Source organism: Ictidomys tridecemlineatus, chromosome 15 (assembly GCF_052094955.1).
Source record: "Ictidomys tridecemlineatus isolate mIctTri1 chromosome 15, mIctTri1.hap1, whole genome shotgun sequence".
Classification (NCBI taxonomy): domain Eukaryota; kingdom Metazoa; phylum Chordata; class Mammalia; order Rodentia; family Sciuridae; genus Ictidomys; species Ictidomys tridecemlineatus.
Window position 1 is genome coordinate 35,106,364 of NC_135491.1, and position 17,617 is coordinate 35,123,980.

Below are 17,617 nucleotides of genomic sequence, written 5' to 3' on the forward strand. Positions count from 1 at the left end.
CTTCCCACGTCTTCCTCGAGCTTTCTACCCCGGGATCTCCTGTCTTTCCGCCTATTCTTATCTCCCTTTTAAAGATGACAAACTGATGTCTGGAAAGGGGACATGCCTTGGCAAGTCCCTGGGCTGAACGTGACTCCGTGTCAGGTTGCCACTAGCCAGCCACTCTGCGCGAGGAATCTCAGTGAAGGCTATGGCGGTGGGAGCCTCAGTGTGGTACCTGCCTGGTTCTCTCTCTGTGAGTTGGCCCGCTTGATGGCAGAGACAAGGGAGCTTATCTGGGTCGGTGCAGCAAACAGATGGCGACTCCAGGATCCAAGATTGGAACGAGTGTAAAGGACAGCAGCCCCTGGTCCCCACTGTGCTCTCTCCCGCTAGGGTGGGAAAGGCACACTCAGTGTAAGGAAGACCCGACCAAGCTCGCTGGACGTTAGGGTTGGTGAGCTGGAGGCAGGGGCATGCAGATTATGTTTCCTTGAGATTCCACTTTATCAGATGGGCAAGGATTTCAAAGTCTGAATATAGGAAATATCAGAGGAGCTGGTGGGGAAATGGGGCCCCCCAGCAATTGCTAGAGGGAATGGAAGATTGGCGTAGGGTCTTTGGAGAGCAACTGTCCCCTACAGCCTCATCATCCTCCTTCTAAGGATGAGTGAAACTTGCACACTCATCTATGTGACATGAACGGACATGCTCCCCACACCCCAGAATTTTCATAATAGAGAACACATGGAGTCACCTATATGTCTGTTAGTAAGAGAACAGAGAAGGAAAATGTGACATCTTCGTACAATATAAATGAGTTACATCTCAGCATGGATAGATCTCAAAAACGTACTTCTATTACAATGTCCCTTAGGTATTTTTTTTAAAAAAAAACACACACAAAGCAATGCTATATACAGATTTATGCACATGCACACTTGTTTAAAAAAAAAAGTATAAAAACAAAAACTTGAAGGATACGCATGAACTCCACAATGGTCTTCTTCACAGGAAAGAGGGGAGGATCGAGGGAGGGAGATGAAGGGGACTTGGATAGATTAATGCAACCAACTGAGCACCCACATATATGAGGTACTTCACTGAGGACACAGTATACAGCAGGGGACAAAGCAGTCCAAAATCCCTGAGCTGTAAGAGACGAAGGCAGAGGAGTAACAGGGGCTGACCACGGGTAGCCAAGAGCTTTGTGGTCTTCTCATGGGATGGAAATCCTCTGAAGGGATTCAGAGAAGAACAGTGATAGGCAACCTTTATTTTAATGAGATCACTTTGAATGTTGTGTGGCGAATAGAGAGGGTGGCTCAGGTCAAGAGGACAGCCATAAAGGGAGGGGCCAGGACACTGGTTGGGAGACAAGTGCTGAGAGAAGGCAGAGATGATGGTGGTGGTGACCACCGTGAAGGCCAGACAAGCCGGTGGAGGATCTGGCAGGGGGCGAAGTGGGAGCCAGAGCTCGGGACAATGCCCCAGGTTTCGGATTGTCCTTTGACCTCCACGTGGAGCGTGGAGTAGCAGCCAGAAATATGAAGACTGAGTTTAGAAGAGGGGCCCCGGACTGGACATGGAAGCTGGGAGTGACCAGCCCAGAGGAGATGTTTAAAGCCAAGAGCCTGTTAATGTTTTATTTCTTATAATTAAAAGAGGTGAAGCAAATATGCCCCTGTGGACATCTACTAATTCTGGGTGGTGGATACAGTGGTGTTCAGAACACCAAGCTTTGTACTTTTTAGTATGTTTGAACTTTTTTGTAATAAACAATTAATTACTAAACAGTTTATAAAGCCGCACAGGCTCCACACTGCTGGGGGATCCAGCCACAGTGCTTCAGATCTACAGCATGGGTGGTGGCCAGCGAGTTGAGAAGCCACGTTCCGACTCCTCCTCCCGCCAGCCTGGGCTGCCTCAGCCTGCAGGGTGGGTCCCATCTCTCTGGGCTCCTGTGCGGCCCTTTGTATATCAAGCAGCTGGCCTGACTTCTCAGCGTTCTGAGGCCCCCAAGTAGGATTCAAGGTAGTGGGCCACAGGACCCCTGGCTGATCTGATTGTTGCCCCCTATATCAAATGCGTAGTCTAATATATAAGACCAGAATCACCCCATAAAAGGGCTCTGTAGGTGGAAGGCCAATTTTTCCTGCAAACAGGTAGAAAGAGTTTAGCAACCTATGGTCCCCAGACCCCAGGAGTCCAAGGGAATTAAATCCAAAGATTAAAGCTCTTCAGTATATATTGCTGATGAACACAATACTACATAAGATCTCGGGACCTATTGAGGAATATGAGGCACCGATAATAATAGTAATATGAACAGCCATAATGTTAAATGATCATAACATTGTGCCAGGTTCTGTTTGCTACACATTTTCTCATTTTAAAAAATTCTTGGCTGTAGATGGACATGATACCTTTATTTTATTTATTTATTTTTATGTGCTGCTGAGGATCAAACCCAGTGCCTCACACATGCCAGGCAAGCGCTCTGCCACTGAGCTGCACCGCCAGCCTGCATGTTCTCACTTAACCTTCACAAGGACAGTGCTGTTGCTTGCATGATGCAGATTTTGCAGATGGGGAAACTGAGGCTCAGAGAGGTCAAATAACTTGCCCTAAGGCAAAAAAAAAATGGGGGGGGGACGATGAGAAAAGGGATTTGATCCAGTAGGACCAGGATTTGATCCCAAGTCATAAGACTCTGGATCTCAAAACTTTCAACTGCTCTTTTTGAACAATGAGTTCCCTTGACGAACAAGCCAGAGAAGATAACAAGGATGTGACTCTATTCATCCAGCCAATCATTCATCATCAGTTGATGGACCACCTGCTGGATGGCAGCACTCAGTGGTGCCTGGCCCTGGTCTTGGAGATGAGGTGCCCCTGTTCCTGAGAAGCTTTATGGTCTAGAGAAGCTGTGTATTTTTTTGTAGGGGGGAGGGTGCTGGGGATTGAACCCAGGGCCTTGTGCATGTGAGGCAAGCACTCTACCAACTAAGCTACATCCCCAGCCCCCTAGAGAAGCTGGGTTTTATGCCAGCACAATAACCTGGTGGTTGCAGCCTACTCCAGAAGACATGTGCATCAAGAGGGTCCTGCATGGGGAAGGTGGTCCCAAGAGCAAAACCTGGCAGGGAGTAGTGACAGGGAGTTGGACCTTTCTCTGCCATCATGGCATGGTGCCACCCCATCCCGAGGCCAGGAATACCTGAAACTCCTTTGTGCAGAAACTGCTGGGCACAGAACACCCTGGGTTTTGCTTTCACCTTTGTGGAGAGGAAAAAGACAAAATCCCAATTTCTTTATGTTGTATAAGAGGTGGGGCATTAGATGCCCTTTGAGACATCCTGTTTCGTTGTTTGAGAAAAATCACTCGAATATACTTATGCATAAATAGAGGTCATACCTGGGGAAGGAGATGTTTAGGATTGGGTGGCTCAAAGGAGTAAAATTTGGGGATGATAAGAGAAGAGTTACTCCAGGCAGAATGGCTTCTTTGCAGAGTTGAGATCCGCAGAACCCTTGTGGGGAGATGTTATGCATTTCTGCTCCCCTCCAATGCCCCCTACAAGACAGTCCAAGCTTTCACCAGACTTTCAAAGGGCTCCTGGAATCCCTCCAAGAAGTCTCAAGGATCGCTTCTCTAAAGAAATATTTATTTGGGGAGTGGGGCATACAGGAATTGAATCCAGGGGCATTTAACCACTGAGTCACATCCCTAGCCCTTTTTATTTTGTACTTTGAGACAGAGTCTATGTTGCTTAGGGCCTCGATAAATTGCTGAGGCTGGCTTTGAAGTTGAGATCCTCCTGCCTCGGCCTCCCAAGTCGCTGGGATTACAAGCGTGCACCACCGTGCCCAGAAAAATACTGATTTTTTTAAGCGTGGATTTAGGCATGCCTGCCAGTCGTCGAGTGTTCTTGGAGTGGCACGTATGTTCTTGATTTCCTGCTGCCATTCAGAGACCACGAACTGAGACTCAGAAAATGGTCCGTGAACGCTCTTTCCCAGGCTCTAAAAGAAGGATTGTGTAAAAGTACTGGACCAGCCTGAGCATAGTTCCACCTAGACCAGAACGTTCAGTGTTGCACGTGGTTGTTTCAATCTGGACAGCCCAGAAATTGGGAAATATTTAAATATAAGAGGGTTGAATTTTGGCACAATCATTCAATTGAGGCCTTAAGCAACAAGATACTATTGATCCACAAAAGAGGAAGCAATTCCTGGCAGAGGTAGTGAGGAGGGAGGAGAGATGGCCTAGATAGGGTGAAGGAAAGTCTCCTCCATCTCTGGGCTCACTTGGTGGGGCTGGGCCTCCAAGTCTACTACGTGCTAGGGGGCATGTGCAAGAGGTGGGGGAAGTGGGCCCTGCCACAGAGATGGGCTGGGATGAGCTGGTAGAGCAGGCCCAGGAAGACGGCCCCAGCCTCTGGACTGTGTGACAGCTACGCCCAGACGTGGGTTTCCTGGGCAGAGATGCTCCTGCTCTTCTGAACTATGAGCAGCTTTCCTCATGGCTGGCTCTCCAGCGCCCTGCACAGACTCTGGCCCTGGTGTCACCGAATCTGCAGATTCTTTTCCTGCTCTGTGCCATTTGCAAATGACCAGTCTGAGAGCAGGCAGGAAACTTGACTCACCGGCCAATGAATGGAACAGGGGCGCTCACACTCTAAAGGCACCTTCTTTCTGAACAGGCCTGGGGTCTGGTGATGAGGGGGCGTATCATTCCTGCCGCCATCGGAGCTTTTCAGGGAAAGGGAGGAGATTTCCAGAGATCAGGACCACACATCTCTTCTTTCCTACTTTGGGCACAGTCGATCTGTCATCCTGCCTGTGGATGTGTTTCTTATCATTATAATGAGATGATAAAGATCCCAGGTTCATATGGCGTATGAACGTGGCCTTGGACAGAGATGGAGCCTGGTCTGGAGCCCTCCTCGTGGTTGGGGTTATGTGAGAACTTGATGGTCCACAGTGGGAGCGGGTGGTGGTCAGGATTCAGGTTTTCACTCCGGCAAGCAAGTGGCATCTGACTGACAGGACGACAGTGGTTATCTGTAGTAACTTCAGGGCTCCTGCTGGTGACACTTGAAAGGCAGGCAATGAAGAATGTCCCCCACTGGGCAGCGAATGCCTTTAGGTCAGGGAGCATTTCTGAACCACCACAGTCTTGTCCCCTCCCAGTGCCTGCCCAGAGCTCCTCCGATGACCTTGACACCTCATCCCTTTCTCCTCAGTGGAAGTTCTCAGTTCAGATCAGTGATTCCACGGATCAGGCTGGGCCCAGGGGGTCCTGGTGGATGACAATGGGTATCCCGCCAAGCTGAGAACCGTGAGGAACCATTTGCTCTGGTGTCAGCCAGGTCTCATCATTTGCCTTTTCAGAATGGTGACAACACTTTTCAGCAGAGATTCCCAGTGTGGCTACTCACAGGAGATCCGTGCATGTGTGTGTGCGTCTGTGTGTGTGTGTGTGTGTGTGTGTGTGCGTGTGTGTGTGTCCTAGATCACTCATTCATTCTCTTATTCAGGTGTTCGCTTACCCTCTCACTTCTTCAGTCATTCAACCATCCATCCAACTCACTCACTCATTCATTCCTTCAACATCCACTGGCCATACTGTTGTACTGTGCACATGTACAAACACATACAACGAATCCCATCGTTAGGTACAACTGGAATGCACCCATTTACCAATGTACAGAAAGTTAAGAAGGAGGAGAGGTGCTTCAGATGCTGGTCTTATCCCTGAGCACTCCCAGATTGGAGAGAGGGAGATCACAGCCCGCTTACCTGCTCGGCCTGCTGTATGGTTATTTAAACACAAATAAAATATTTGAACAGAAATAATCATACAGCCGGGTGCGGTGGTGCATGCCTGTAATCCCAGTGGCTCGGGAGGCTGAGGCAGGAGGATCGTGAATTCAAAGCCAGCCTCAGTGTTAGCACAAAAGAATCGGGCCAGACGGATCAGCTCAGCACAGCTTTTATTCCAGAATGGAGTGACGTCCTGATGGATCCACTTTCCTGGTGGAAAATGAGCCTCCAGGGGCTGGGGATGTGGCTCAAGCGGTAGCGCGCTCGCCTGGCATTCGTGCGGCCCGGGGTTCGATCCTCAGCACCACATACCAACAAAGATGTTGTGTCCACCGAGAACTAAAAAATAAATATTAAAAAATTCTCTCTCCTCTCTCACTCTCTCTTCTCTCTCACTCTCTCTTAAAAAAAAAAAAAAAAAAAAAAAGGAAAATGAGCCTCCAGCCAAAGGGGGAGTTTGGGCTTATGTAGGTGACACTGAGAAGTGTCAGTTTGGGCTATCTTTACTGGGCCCAATGGAGGGTGTGGGGTCAGTATTCGGTATCTGGGATTCATTTTTACTGGGCCAGATGGAGGGTGTGGAATCAGTGGTTTGTATCTGGGAAAAAAATTTATTTTGGGCGGGATAAATGCTTTGGCCTCTTCCCAGAAACTGTCATTTCAGACTTGATGGATAGCTCGTCTCAGGACTTCCTTGTTACTGGGAAAGAATGTTTTGGGAAAGGATCAGTGCATTGCCTTCTCTCTCATTTCTTCTCCCTGGGCCACATTATTTTGGAGTTTGTCATTTTCCATATCCAACACTCAGCCACTTAGCGAGGCCCTAAGTAACTCCAGGAGACCCTGTCTCTAAATAAAATACAAAAAAGGGCTTGGGATGTGGCTCAGTGATTAAGAGCCCCTGAGTTCAATTCCATCATCATCATCATCATTGTCATCATCACCCAGCAGAGTAGAAAGTAGTAAATGGCAAGAGAAAGGCACAAACATATCACCAAGGGACACACACACAGAGATTTCTTCCGTCTTAGAGAGGGAGAGATTGGAGGCAGCCTCTTGGAGGAAGCCCCATTAGTGGTTGCTCCATAATTTCTGTTCAGGGGTGGATGAAGGGGACAGCTTAAGGGGGGACATTTGGAGCCATGTCATCTGTGGGGCACTTTGCATAAGAGTGAACGCTAAGCAGTTGCTGCCTTTATCAAATAGTGGGGTCATGATGGAGGTTGGATGTCCCCCAGTCCTCTCTGGATTCTGCCTTCTGGGGTGTGAGCTTGAAGGAGAGCTGCGAGCTGCAGGTAGGAGAGTCCCCCTGATTTCCCACCTTCTTACCCACAATAAGGATCAACCCAGGGAAAGAAAATGAGGCTGGAGCCAGGGCAGGAGCAGCCCCCGTGAAGCAGGGAATAGAAACGGCAGATCATACAGTAGGTAGGACTCGGAGGCTAGATGCCTGCAACTGCCAACTTGAACCTGAGCCTGGTTCTGTGACACCTTGGCAGGTGGACAGGTAGAGTAGGTGCAGCACCTGTACCTTTTGTGGAAAACCATCCAAATGATTGTACCGCTCAGCCTCTCTGCCCTCACCTGCCTGCTCTCCCCAGCCCACAGCCTGCAGCGTCTGGCTGGGCCGTGTGCAGGGCGTCTGGCCCCAGGGAGAGGTGGGGTGAGCTGCGGGCCCCACCTACAGGTCTTTAAATAGGGAGCCTCCAGCCACTGCTCACTCAGCCTCCCTTCCTCAGCTAGGACAGCAGCGGAACCCCCTTCACGCCTGGACCATGGACCCCGGGGATTGCACCTGCATGTCTGGTAAGTAAGGAGGCCCTCCTGGGGCCCTGGAGCCCAGCACCAGCACCCTCCAGAGAGCATGCAGGACTCCAATCAGAAGTCACCAATCAGGTTTGTCCTGGACTGACAACCTCTGGGGCAGCTCCCACCATGGTGACTTCTAGTCTGATTTGCTGGAATTGATAGCCCTGGCACAGGGAATGGCCAAGGAGAGGATCTGAAAACTTTGGTCCTCCTAGTTGCAGATCCTGGGGGCAGCCACCAGGTTCAGGAAAAGAACTCTGGACCAGAACCTGGCAACTTGGTTTAAGTCCATTGCTGCTGCCATTCACTCATCCACACTTATAATTTCTGGGTCGTGGTTTCCTCATCTGTAAACTGAGATCACTCATTCCCAGATGCATCCTCCCAGGGTTTCCATGAAAGTGCTAAAATCATTAAGCACTTACAGATGTCAGGGTAGTTGTTAGCCACCTAAGCGTATCCGCGAGTCTTCAAAACTGCTTATCTTCACAGAAGCATGTTGATTAGAAGGAGGGAGATCTAGTTCAAAGCCATCTGAGATTTCACAGCCTTGGAAAATGGTATATAAAAGTCCACAAGCCTCTCATCCTTAACAGCACATGCCTGTACCAAAAACGTGCTAAAGAGACAGAGCTTCCAGGGCTGGGGTTGTGAACTCAGTGGTAGGGCACTTGCCTTGCACATGTGAGGCACTGGGTTCAATCCTCAGCACCACATGAAAAATGAATAAGCAAAATAAAGATATTGTGTCCATGCATAACTAAAATATTTTTTAAAAAAGATAGATAGAGCTTCCAGCATTTTGAAATTGAAATGATGGCTGGGATGAGTTTTTAAAAAAAATGGCTGGGCATGGTGGCACATGTGTGCAATCCAAGTGACTCAGAGGCTGAGGCAGGAGGATCACAAATTTGAGGCCAGGCTCAGCAACTTGGCAAGGCCCTAAGCAACTTAGACCCTGTCTCAAAATAAAACATTAAAAAGGGTTGGGAATGTAGCTCAGTAGTAAAGCATCTCTGAGTTCAATCATTCCCAGTGTTACCAAAAAATTTTTTTAAATGTGGATGATTTTTATGTATGAAAAATACTAATGGCTTTCTCCACTCAATTCAGAAATCAGACAATCTTAGGGTTTGGTCCCAGGAATGTGCCTTTTAACAAATATTCCTGATGGCCTGTGACGGGACCACTGGACAGTCCTCAACACAGGGGGATGCTCAGCAGCTACTCCCCAAGGCCAGCGCAGACACCCTGCCGCAGTGAGAGTCTGCAGCAGGGCTCGCAGTCCACTCCGTCCCAGCCCTGGTGTCACGGTGGCCTGTCTTCTCTTGTAGGAGGAATGTGCATCTGTGGAGACAACTGCAAATGTACAACTTGCAGCTGCAAAACATGTCGTAAAAGTGAGTATGGTGATGAGGGACACCCAGGGCTGGGCTCTCGAAAGGTCTAATCATTCATCCTCAACCATGCAGCCATGGTGCCATTGAGGGGCCTTGAACTCATTTGGAAGGGATCCGAAACATCACTCTTCGGGGCTACAGCCCACCCAAGCACAGGGACATCCATGGGGTTTGGAGGAGGAAGGAGACTGAGGGAAGGCTCTGTCCTGTCCAGTGGCAAAGGAGCTAACACACCAGCCTGGTGCCTGGAGCCCTGGTTCTAGTCTTGTATCTGCCACTACCCATGGCCTTGACAACCCCTTCCCCTCTCTGGGACTCTGGCAGACTCTGGATGACCCCTGAGATTTCCTTCCCTTCTCATGTCCCTCAGTCTCCCGTCCCACGGTTTCTAATATGGATCGAAGCCTCGTGCTCACACTCTTCCCACCTCCTCTCAGTGATGCGGGGGGTGGGGGGTGGGAAGATGGAAGTGTGGACGCAAAGCTGACTCATTCATCTGCTAACCCTTGCAGGCTGCTGTCCCTGCTGCCCCCCAGGCTGTGCCAAGTGTGCCCGGGGTTGCATCTGCAAAGGGAGCTCGGACAAGTGCAACTGCTGTGCCTGAGACCCGTCCTTTCGTGCTGGGAGAGATCCTGGGAGCGTCTGTACAGTGCATGAATCAGAGGTTGAAACGATTGTACCATAAGTTGTGCTTTTTATATATTTGCCCAAACGTGGTGTTGGTGACACTCATGTAAAGTGCTGAGAGCAATAAAGTTTTCACTCGTGGTCGTCTGGTGACTCAGAGCATTGTTTTACCCGTGCCCAGCAAGACCAAGATGGCCAGCTCCATAGCAGACCCTGCAGCTGGCCCAGGGACCCCTCCTGCAAGCCGCTGCTCTCTACATGTCTGCCACCCTGCCTCTGCCGCTGCACTTCAGAGGTCCTGAGCACTGGGGAGTTAATATGCCCCTGGGAATAGCCTTTAACCAATGAGAATCAGGAATTGGTGGATAAATACCCAGGGTTCCTCCCTCACGTGGGACAACTCTGAGACTTGTTCTGTGCTGTCTCCTGAAAGTCTCCACTAGCACCTGGTCCCCTGCGATCACCTTCTCATGAACCCCTGTTGCACTTCCCTGTTGCCTTAGGAGTGCTTCCTGAATCCCCACCAGAAGGGAGCACCGAATCAGTCCTGAGCAGAGTCTGTGTTAGCTAGAACAACCCCCAGGGTCAGCAGACACAGCTGGTATTAGTGGCCCTGCTTTGGATATTTGGTGACCAGGCAGATGTGGACCAGGGAGGAGAAGCTGGTGGAGGCACAAGAAAAACATCCAGGCAGAACTCCCAAGAAATGATTCCTAGATGGGTGGCTGAGCAGGCAGAAGTCCCTGGAGGCTCGCAGAGGGGAGAGGTGGTGGCTGCCTCTCAACCATGCTGTGACCCTCGACAGCACAGGGCACAACTCGAGCTCTGAGATGCACCCCAAAGGGCCTGAACCAGCGCCTTCTCCTCCACTGGCCTCTGTCCAGCAACCTTCAGGTACAGGCGTGGGTGAGAATGGAGCCTGTCCAAGGTCACAGGGCAGCTCCAGGGTATCCCGTGGGGCTGGGCTCAGTTGGCGAAAGGAGGAGCAGGATTACCTTGTGTGTCCTTCTACCGGGCACTTTCACAACCTGCACCGCTCATTATCCCCGTGTGGAAATCGGCTCCCTGGGCCGGTCCTGTTCTCTACCTGCAAGTTGTGCTTTAGACTCAGGTATCAAGCACAATGGAAAGGGCTTGGTGCTCCCCGCTCCCTGCTGTATGACCTTGACCAAGTCACTCAACCTCTAGAGTTTCAATTTCCTCAACTGTGATGTGTGTACCTTTTTGGCAAGGGTGTAGGGAGGAACTGGGGCTGAGCATCTTCGCAAATAGTAGGGGTTTTAGCGGGGCTGCCGTCTATCTTGGGCTTCGGTTAATCAGTCTCTGAGAAGCCTCCTGCCAAGTCACCCTGGCAGCTGCAGACCTCCTGGGTGTCCTGGGAAGAACATGGCCCTCCTGTCTTGGCCCAGCAGGCTGGCTGCTTTCCCTGCAACCTCAGGCTCAGCACCCACAGGGAAGCCATCCTGTGTCCTCCAAAAGCCTTTAGAGAAACCTCATCAACTAATCTCATTTACTCCTATCACTCCTCTGAAAGGGAGAATCAGCCCTCAGATTCTCATTTTAATAATAATATGATTAAATACCAATAGATAATATTTATCAAGTATTTATTATGTGTCAAACACCAAGCACTGTGGTAAGCAGGTTATAAACATTATCTCACCAATCTGCAGAACCAGGACAGACAATGTGGGACCCTGCCTCAGAGGGTCTGTCTCAGGTCCTCCTCCTCACAGGCTGTCTCAGGGTCCTCGTTACCAGTCCTTCCCCTCAAATTCCTATCATTAATACCTTGAGACCCCAGAGCCCAATTCCGGAATTTGTTTATGATCCCTTTCCTGTATCTTCCTTCTGAGGGTGGACCACACCATCAGTCTCTTCACCCCTAGGCTTGAAAATGGCCAAGGGCACTGTCCTCAGGATGGGGCATGTGTGGATGGTAATTAGATGCCCACGTTTTGATGTCTACTAGAGTGGAACAAGCCAGGTGGGAAGACAGGGCGGTGAGCTGCAGGCCAATCCTCTCCTTTTGCTTTTGTCTCACACCTTGCAAATTTAGGGGCTGGCTGCTCTAACAACCCCGGAGGAGGAGAAACCTGTTATGAGTTCCATTTTGCAAATGAGGCGGCTGAGGCTCAGGCAGATTCAATGGCTTTCTCCAAGTCATGAGACTTGCAAGGGGTAGGACTGGGACTTCAGTCCGCCTGACTCAGAGGCTAACTCTTGCCTATGCTGTATGGGTGGGGCGGGGAGAAGGCTGCAGGCAATACCACCCAGATCCAGGCAAGAAGAGTCCATGCCTGGGCCCTGTGCTTTAGAGAGCCCACATTACACAACCCTCAAACCCCAAATTTATTACAGAACATGCGGGAGCCTCCATAACTCAGGAGCTGGCATGTGTCCGGCACAGTGTAATCAAGTAATTCTAAATATTTGGTCTGGTTACTAACATCTCCTGGGCCCCAGGAAAACACTTCTCCATCTCTTGCCTTATGTCCTCAAAACAAAAACCGACTATATTTGAGTGCCAAGAAAATTTATGGATTGTCCCAAGGCCAATACCAGAGACCAACACTGTTTTCAAAGTGCAGGGAAGATTCAAATGGGAAAAGGGAGAGAAAATGCAAATTGAATCACCCCATCTGATTCTTTTTCTCAAAGAGCATACGTGTAACAAACAGATTCACACACTATCACTTCCTATTAGGGTGATACATTCATGTTTTTGCTTTTCTGTGCATTTCAATTTGTGTTTCCAGGATATTCATGATTTTATGCTAATTGTAGGAGTTGTGCAAGGCAATTAGCAATATTTTGTAATACTCAGCAACTTACATTATTCATATACATTCACATTCTTAAATGTGTGTGTGTGTGTATGTTTTACACATGCACTTTGGACTGAATTGTTTGTGCACACCACCATGCCCCATTTATATGTTGAGGCCTGGGTCCCCAACATGATTTTATTTGAAAGTGGAAATTTTAGGAGGTGACTAAATAATAAGAAGGACGTCCTCAAGAATGAAATTAGTCACTTGGATCTGTCACTTGGATCTTTTGTAACCCTTTTATTGATTTTTTTTGTTTTTGTCAAATTGGGCTGGGAGTAGTTCAGTGGTCCAGTGCTTGCCTAGCATTTGTAAGGCCCTGAGTTCCATCCCCAGCACCACAAATAAATTAAAATGTTAAACGTATTTAAACACTAAGGAACTTTTTGAATGTTTCTTTATTATATGCTGCTCTTTATCTTGTAAATGAAGTAATTTCCTGAATCTCTGATGAGTTTAAAGGGTTTCATTGTTAAGCTTGCTTTCTTGAATTATTTCTGCTGCTTTGAGCAGAAAGCAAGCTCTGTGGGTGTAGGAGAGGCTTGCTGAGTGGCGGGCTTGGATTTGGCATTCGGGGTGGGGAGCTGGCACGCAAGTTTAGCCAGGCCTTAGGGTCGAAGCTAGAAGAGGTGTCCTCTGGGGCCTTGAGCTCACTCTGAAAGCCCAGGATTCTCCTAGACTGATTATCCCATTTCCTCAGGGAAATCCCGGGCAGTCTCAGGCGAAGGGCAATAGTGGAGCTGTACACACCCAGGCAAAAGAGGCCCACATGACCACCACGTGGCAGCTCTACAGTGAGATCTGCCCACCATGGCCCTGGTTTCTGCCCCGTCCCCACTTCTGCTCTCCTACCTTGTCCTCGACCCACAAAACAACACAAAATACAATAAAATCATCTACAGGCAAATCTACTACTTGATTGGAGCTATGACTTTCTCTGTGCCCATTTACCCATTCCTGTATTCCAGAAATAAGTTCAAATCTCCCATCCACTGATGTACTGTCTGCCCCATGCAGGATTTTTATTGGTTTTTCTTTTCTTTTCCCTTTTTTTTTTTTTTTAACCTCCTGCCCTTCTTTAAGTTTCTTTCAATGGATGTTGAGGAAGAAGGAGAGGTAAATCCACTCGCTCTGGTCTACTGTCTTGAGCCCGAAATCTGAACTAAGCTGGTGTGCGTGTGTGTGTGTGTGTGTGGTATTAGGGACTGAACTTGGGGGCATTCGACCACTGAGCCACATCCCCAGCCCTATTTTGTATTTTATTTAGAGACAGGGTCTCACTGAGTTGCTTAGCGCCTCTCATTGCTGAGGCTGGCTTTGAACTCACCATCCTCCTCTCTCAGCCTCCCGAGCTGCTGGGATTACAGATGTGCACCATTTTTATTGGTAATATATATATTTTTTATCTTTGCAACAGCCCCGCACAGTAGAGATTATTATCTCCATCCTACAGATGAGGAAACCGGGCAGCAGAAGACCTCAAGCTCAGGCCATGAGGAATGGAGCTGGTGGGAGAGCAGCAGGGAAGCAGAGTGGCTTCTCGTGGCCCTGAGCTGTAACACTGGAGCTGCGAGAGGAAACACCAAGGATATAGAGCTCAGGTCAAGAAAAAGAGAGGCTTTCCTCATGCAGAGCCGCCTGGTGTGGGAAAGGGCTGTCAGGAGGCTCGATGCATCACCGACTGCGGTCCTGTGCTGCCTAAGGCACAAGGAAGGCCTCTGAGGGCCTGGCAGACTTTGCACGGAGTCAGGCCCAACCTGGAGGGGACCAGAGCAGGGTGGGACCCGACCTGTGGAGCCCAGGTCTCAGGACTGGGAGCGCAATCCCTCGCGCCGGCTGCAGGGGGCGCACTGGGCCCAGCAGCCGGTGCCACAGAAGTAACCTGAGTCCGGGAGAGAGGCACCAGGGAGTGAGGGAGGTTGGTGCCACTGATCTTGCTGGGCTTGGGGACCGCTAAAGCCCAGAAAGAGCCCAGGACCCTCGAACACGGTGGCCGCTGGGAGGGCAAGTCGGCATAAACTCTCCAAAGGCCAACTGAAGGCGACAGCTGCAAACGGCTGGAAACCACCCAGATTCACAGAGCCCAAAGTTTTAAAAATAATTTGGCCATATACATGAAAGATCCATAAAAAAGCGGTTTCTTCTGATTTGACCCCATGATTCCATTCTGGAAATCTAAGGAATTTAGGGCAGGAGATTGTAGCTTTGTGGTGAGAACTTGCCTGGTGTGTGGTAGGCCCTGGATTTGATTCCCTGCACTGCGGGGGGAGGGGGTGTGGATTTACCACAAATTCAGGGAAAAGCAAAAAGACAGACAATGCCACTCACAAAAATGTTCATTTCAGTGGTATGTACAATCATGGAAAACTAGAAACAACCTAAAGTCTGAAGCTATTCAAATAGGCCAGGGCCCATGCACCCAATAGGATATGATAGAATGTTAAAATGCAAAACAAAAAACAGAAACCAAGAAGTGGTTATGATAAAATTCTAAACAGATAATGGGCTTCAAATCAGCTATGCAATAATTTTTCTTTTCTTTTCTTTCTTTCTTTCTTTCTTTTTTTTTAAGACACAGTATCTTGCTATATTTCCCAAGCTGTTTTTTCAAACTCCTGGGCTCCAACAGTCCTCCTGTCTCAGCCTCCTCAGTTACTGAGACTACCATGCCTGACACATAAGACTTTTTTTTTTTTTATCCAAGTTCTTTCTAAGTTGCTGAGGTTGGTCTGAAAATTATTATTATTTTTTTTAATATTTATTTTTAGTTGGACACAATATCTTTATTTATTTATTTTTATGGGGTGCTGAGGATTGAACCCAGGGCCTCGCATGTGCTAGGCAATCGATCTACCGCTGAGTCACAACCCCAGCCCCTGACCTGGAAATTATGATCCTCCTGCCTCAGCCTCTCCAGTCACTGGGATTACAGGCTGGGCTCTGAGCAAATTTTTAAAAAATAAATAAACAAATAAACTGCAAAGACTACAAAATGCCGAAATGAAATATACTAAAATATAAATAGTGGTTGTGTTCGGATCACAGTTAAAAGATGTATCTGTCAGAATTTTCCCAAACTTACTCAAGTAACACATGTCAAAATAAATAAGAATATTTGAAAAAGGAAAAAGTACGTATCCTTTGAGACAGAAGGAATGTTGTATCCTAAGGGAAAAGAAGTCATGAATTTACACATACAAATGTTACCAAGATGCTTATCACAGCACAAATTATAATAGTGAAGATTTGGAAATAGTTAAAATGTCTCAAAGTAGAGGGTCAGCTAAATTAGTTTGGAATGAGTCCATTAAAATAAAATTATAGGGCTGGCATTGTGGCCCAGTGGTAGAGTGCTTGCCTAGGACGTGTGAGGCCCTGCTTCGATCCTCAGTACCACATATAAATAAACAAAATAAAGGTATTGTGTCCAACTACAACTAAAAAAAAATTTTTTTAAATAAAATAAAATTATAGGGCTGGGGTTGTAGCTCAGTGGTAGAGCACTTGCCTAGCATGTGTGAGGCACTGGGTTTGATTCTCAGACCACACATGAATAAATAAAATAAAGTTCCATTGACAACTAAAAAAATTTTAAAAATAAAATTGTAGGAGTGAAATTAACATCATGGACAGAGGTTGATAATATATTGAGGAGCAAGGGAAATCACTATAAGTAAGTATGCAGTGTAGGCTTCTAAATATTTGAAGTGTTACATGTATTTTAAAAATTTCCCAAAGTTTTCTACATTAAGGAAGAAAGATCAGGGAGATGAGGAGCAAAACTGAAGTGGGAAGATAGAGGTGGTTTTTAAAATCAGGGCACAAATGGCCTGAACTGTCAATTTTACTTTTGAAGACAAGGAAAGGACGAAGTATTTGAAACTAAAACCATCTCCCAAAGTTTGGGCCACCTGACTGCAATAGACACAGATGAGATAGAACTTCCCCTCTCTGTCCATATCCAGCCTCCCTTCCCACCTGCCTTTGGGGAAAAAAAAAAAATCCTCAAAGATTTCTTGTCCATGACACATTCGTCAGGGAGGCCAGAGTAGCATGGCCGTCTACAGTCATAGACTCCGAAGTTGCCAGGCGATGCTGAGTCAGAACTTGCAGAGCCAGTCTTCTGAGTCCCCTGACTCCCTTCCCTACACGTTGGAGCTGTTAAGGATCATAGCAGGGTTATTGGAGGATAAAGTGAAGCGGGGTTGCTCAACCTTGGCCCTATTGGCATTTGGGATTCCGCACACTATAGGAAGTTTAGTGGCATCCCCTGCCCCATCCATCAGATGCCAAAGATATTGCACTAGAAGCCCATCATCCCCACCGCCATCACCATTGAGTGTGACAACCCTTGGTTCCAGACATTACCAAATTCTCTCCCACGACTAGACATACTGGGTTTAAAAGGACTGGCCACAACATTAAACTAAGAGAGCGGCAAAAAATCACGCAACACAGGCATAAGTTTTTCAGATTGAGGGCAGGACAGCTCAGCGACCTTAAGGATCAGCTTCCACACTGGGAAAAAGAGGGTGAGCCCCGGAATCCCTTTATTTTATAGCAGGGGCATTAAAGGGGTATAAAGTTTCAAGGTGGAGTCTTGCTTCCTGCTGTCCCAGGTCAGCAGATTGATTGACATCTTGGCGAGTCACACCCATCTCAGATGCTGTGTGGAACCTTAGGCAGAGCTAAAGGGGGAGGCGCATCTGCATCATGGGATCAATCCCACAGGGACTGATCCAAATCAACTGGTCCTTGACCCCTCAAGGGGCTATTATGTACAACACAATCCATACACAGCCCACCGACGGCTGGTGACAGCAAATGTCCCCGGAGGGCAAAAATCACCCACAGCTGAGAACCACTGAAGTAAGGTAAGGGTGAGAGAGAACTTCAGTGCTAGGTCAAGCTGCTGCCCCATCCCCATATCTGGGGAAGCTCATCATTAAGAAAGTAGAGGAAAAGATTGGTTTGTGTAAAAAGCTGCGGGTACTATCATGCTGTGCAGACTGTTACAGCATTTATCTTACTATGTGTTGAGGTTTTATTTTGTTGGTACTGGGGATTGAACCCAGGGCACTTTACCACTAAGCCACATCCCCAGCCTCACCCACCCCCCCACCCTCCCAGCTCCATGTTTTT

At 48.2% G+C, this 17,617-nt stretch overlaps 1 protein-coding gene and 1 non-coding gene across 3 annotated transcripts in view; one reads left to right on the top strand and one right to left on the bottom strand.

The window, feature by feature from the left end:
* The window catches only part of Mt4 (metallothionein 4), a 42,111-nt gene extending 32,326 nt beyond the window's left edge, over window positions 1-9,785 (top strand). For both annotated transcript variants that reach the window (XM_040278873.2, XM_005318198.5), the window contains exons 2-4: window positions 7,548-7,614; window positions 8,952-9,017; window positions 9,530-9,785. In XM_040278873.2, coding sequence (XP_040134807.1) covers window positions 7,584-7,614; window positions 8,952-9,017; window positions 9,530-9,621 — 189 coding nt within the window. In that variant the 5' untranslated portion in view covers window positions 7,548-7,583 and the 3' untranslated portion in view covers window positions 9,622-9,785. The remainder of the gene's footprint in view (window positions 1-7,547; window positions 7,615-8,951; window positions 9,018-9,529) is intronic.
* Window positions 2,928-3,000, bottom strand: Trnav-cac (transfer RNA valine (anticodon CAC)). The gene has a single exon. It is a non-coding gene; the product is annotated as a tRNA-Val (tRNA).
* Window positions 9,786-17,617: the final 7,832 nt, after the last annotated feature.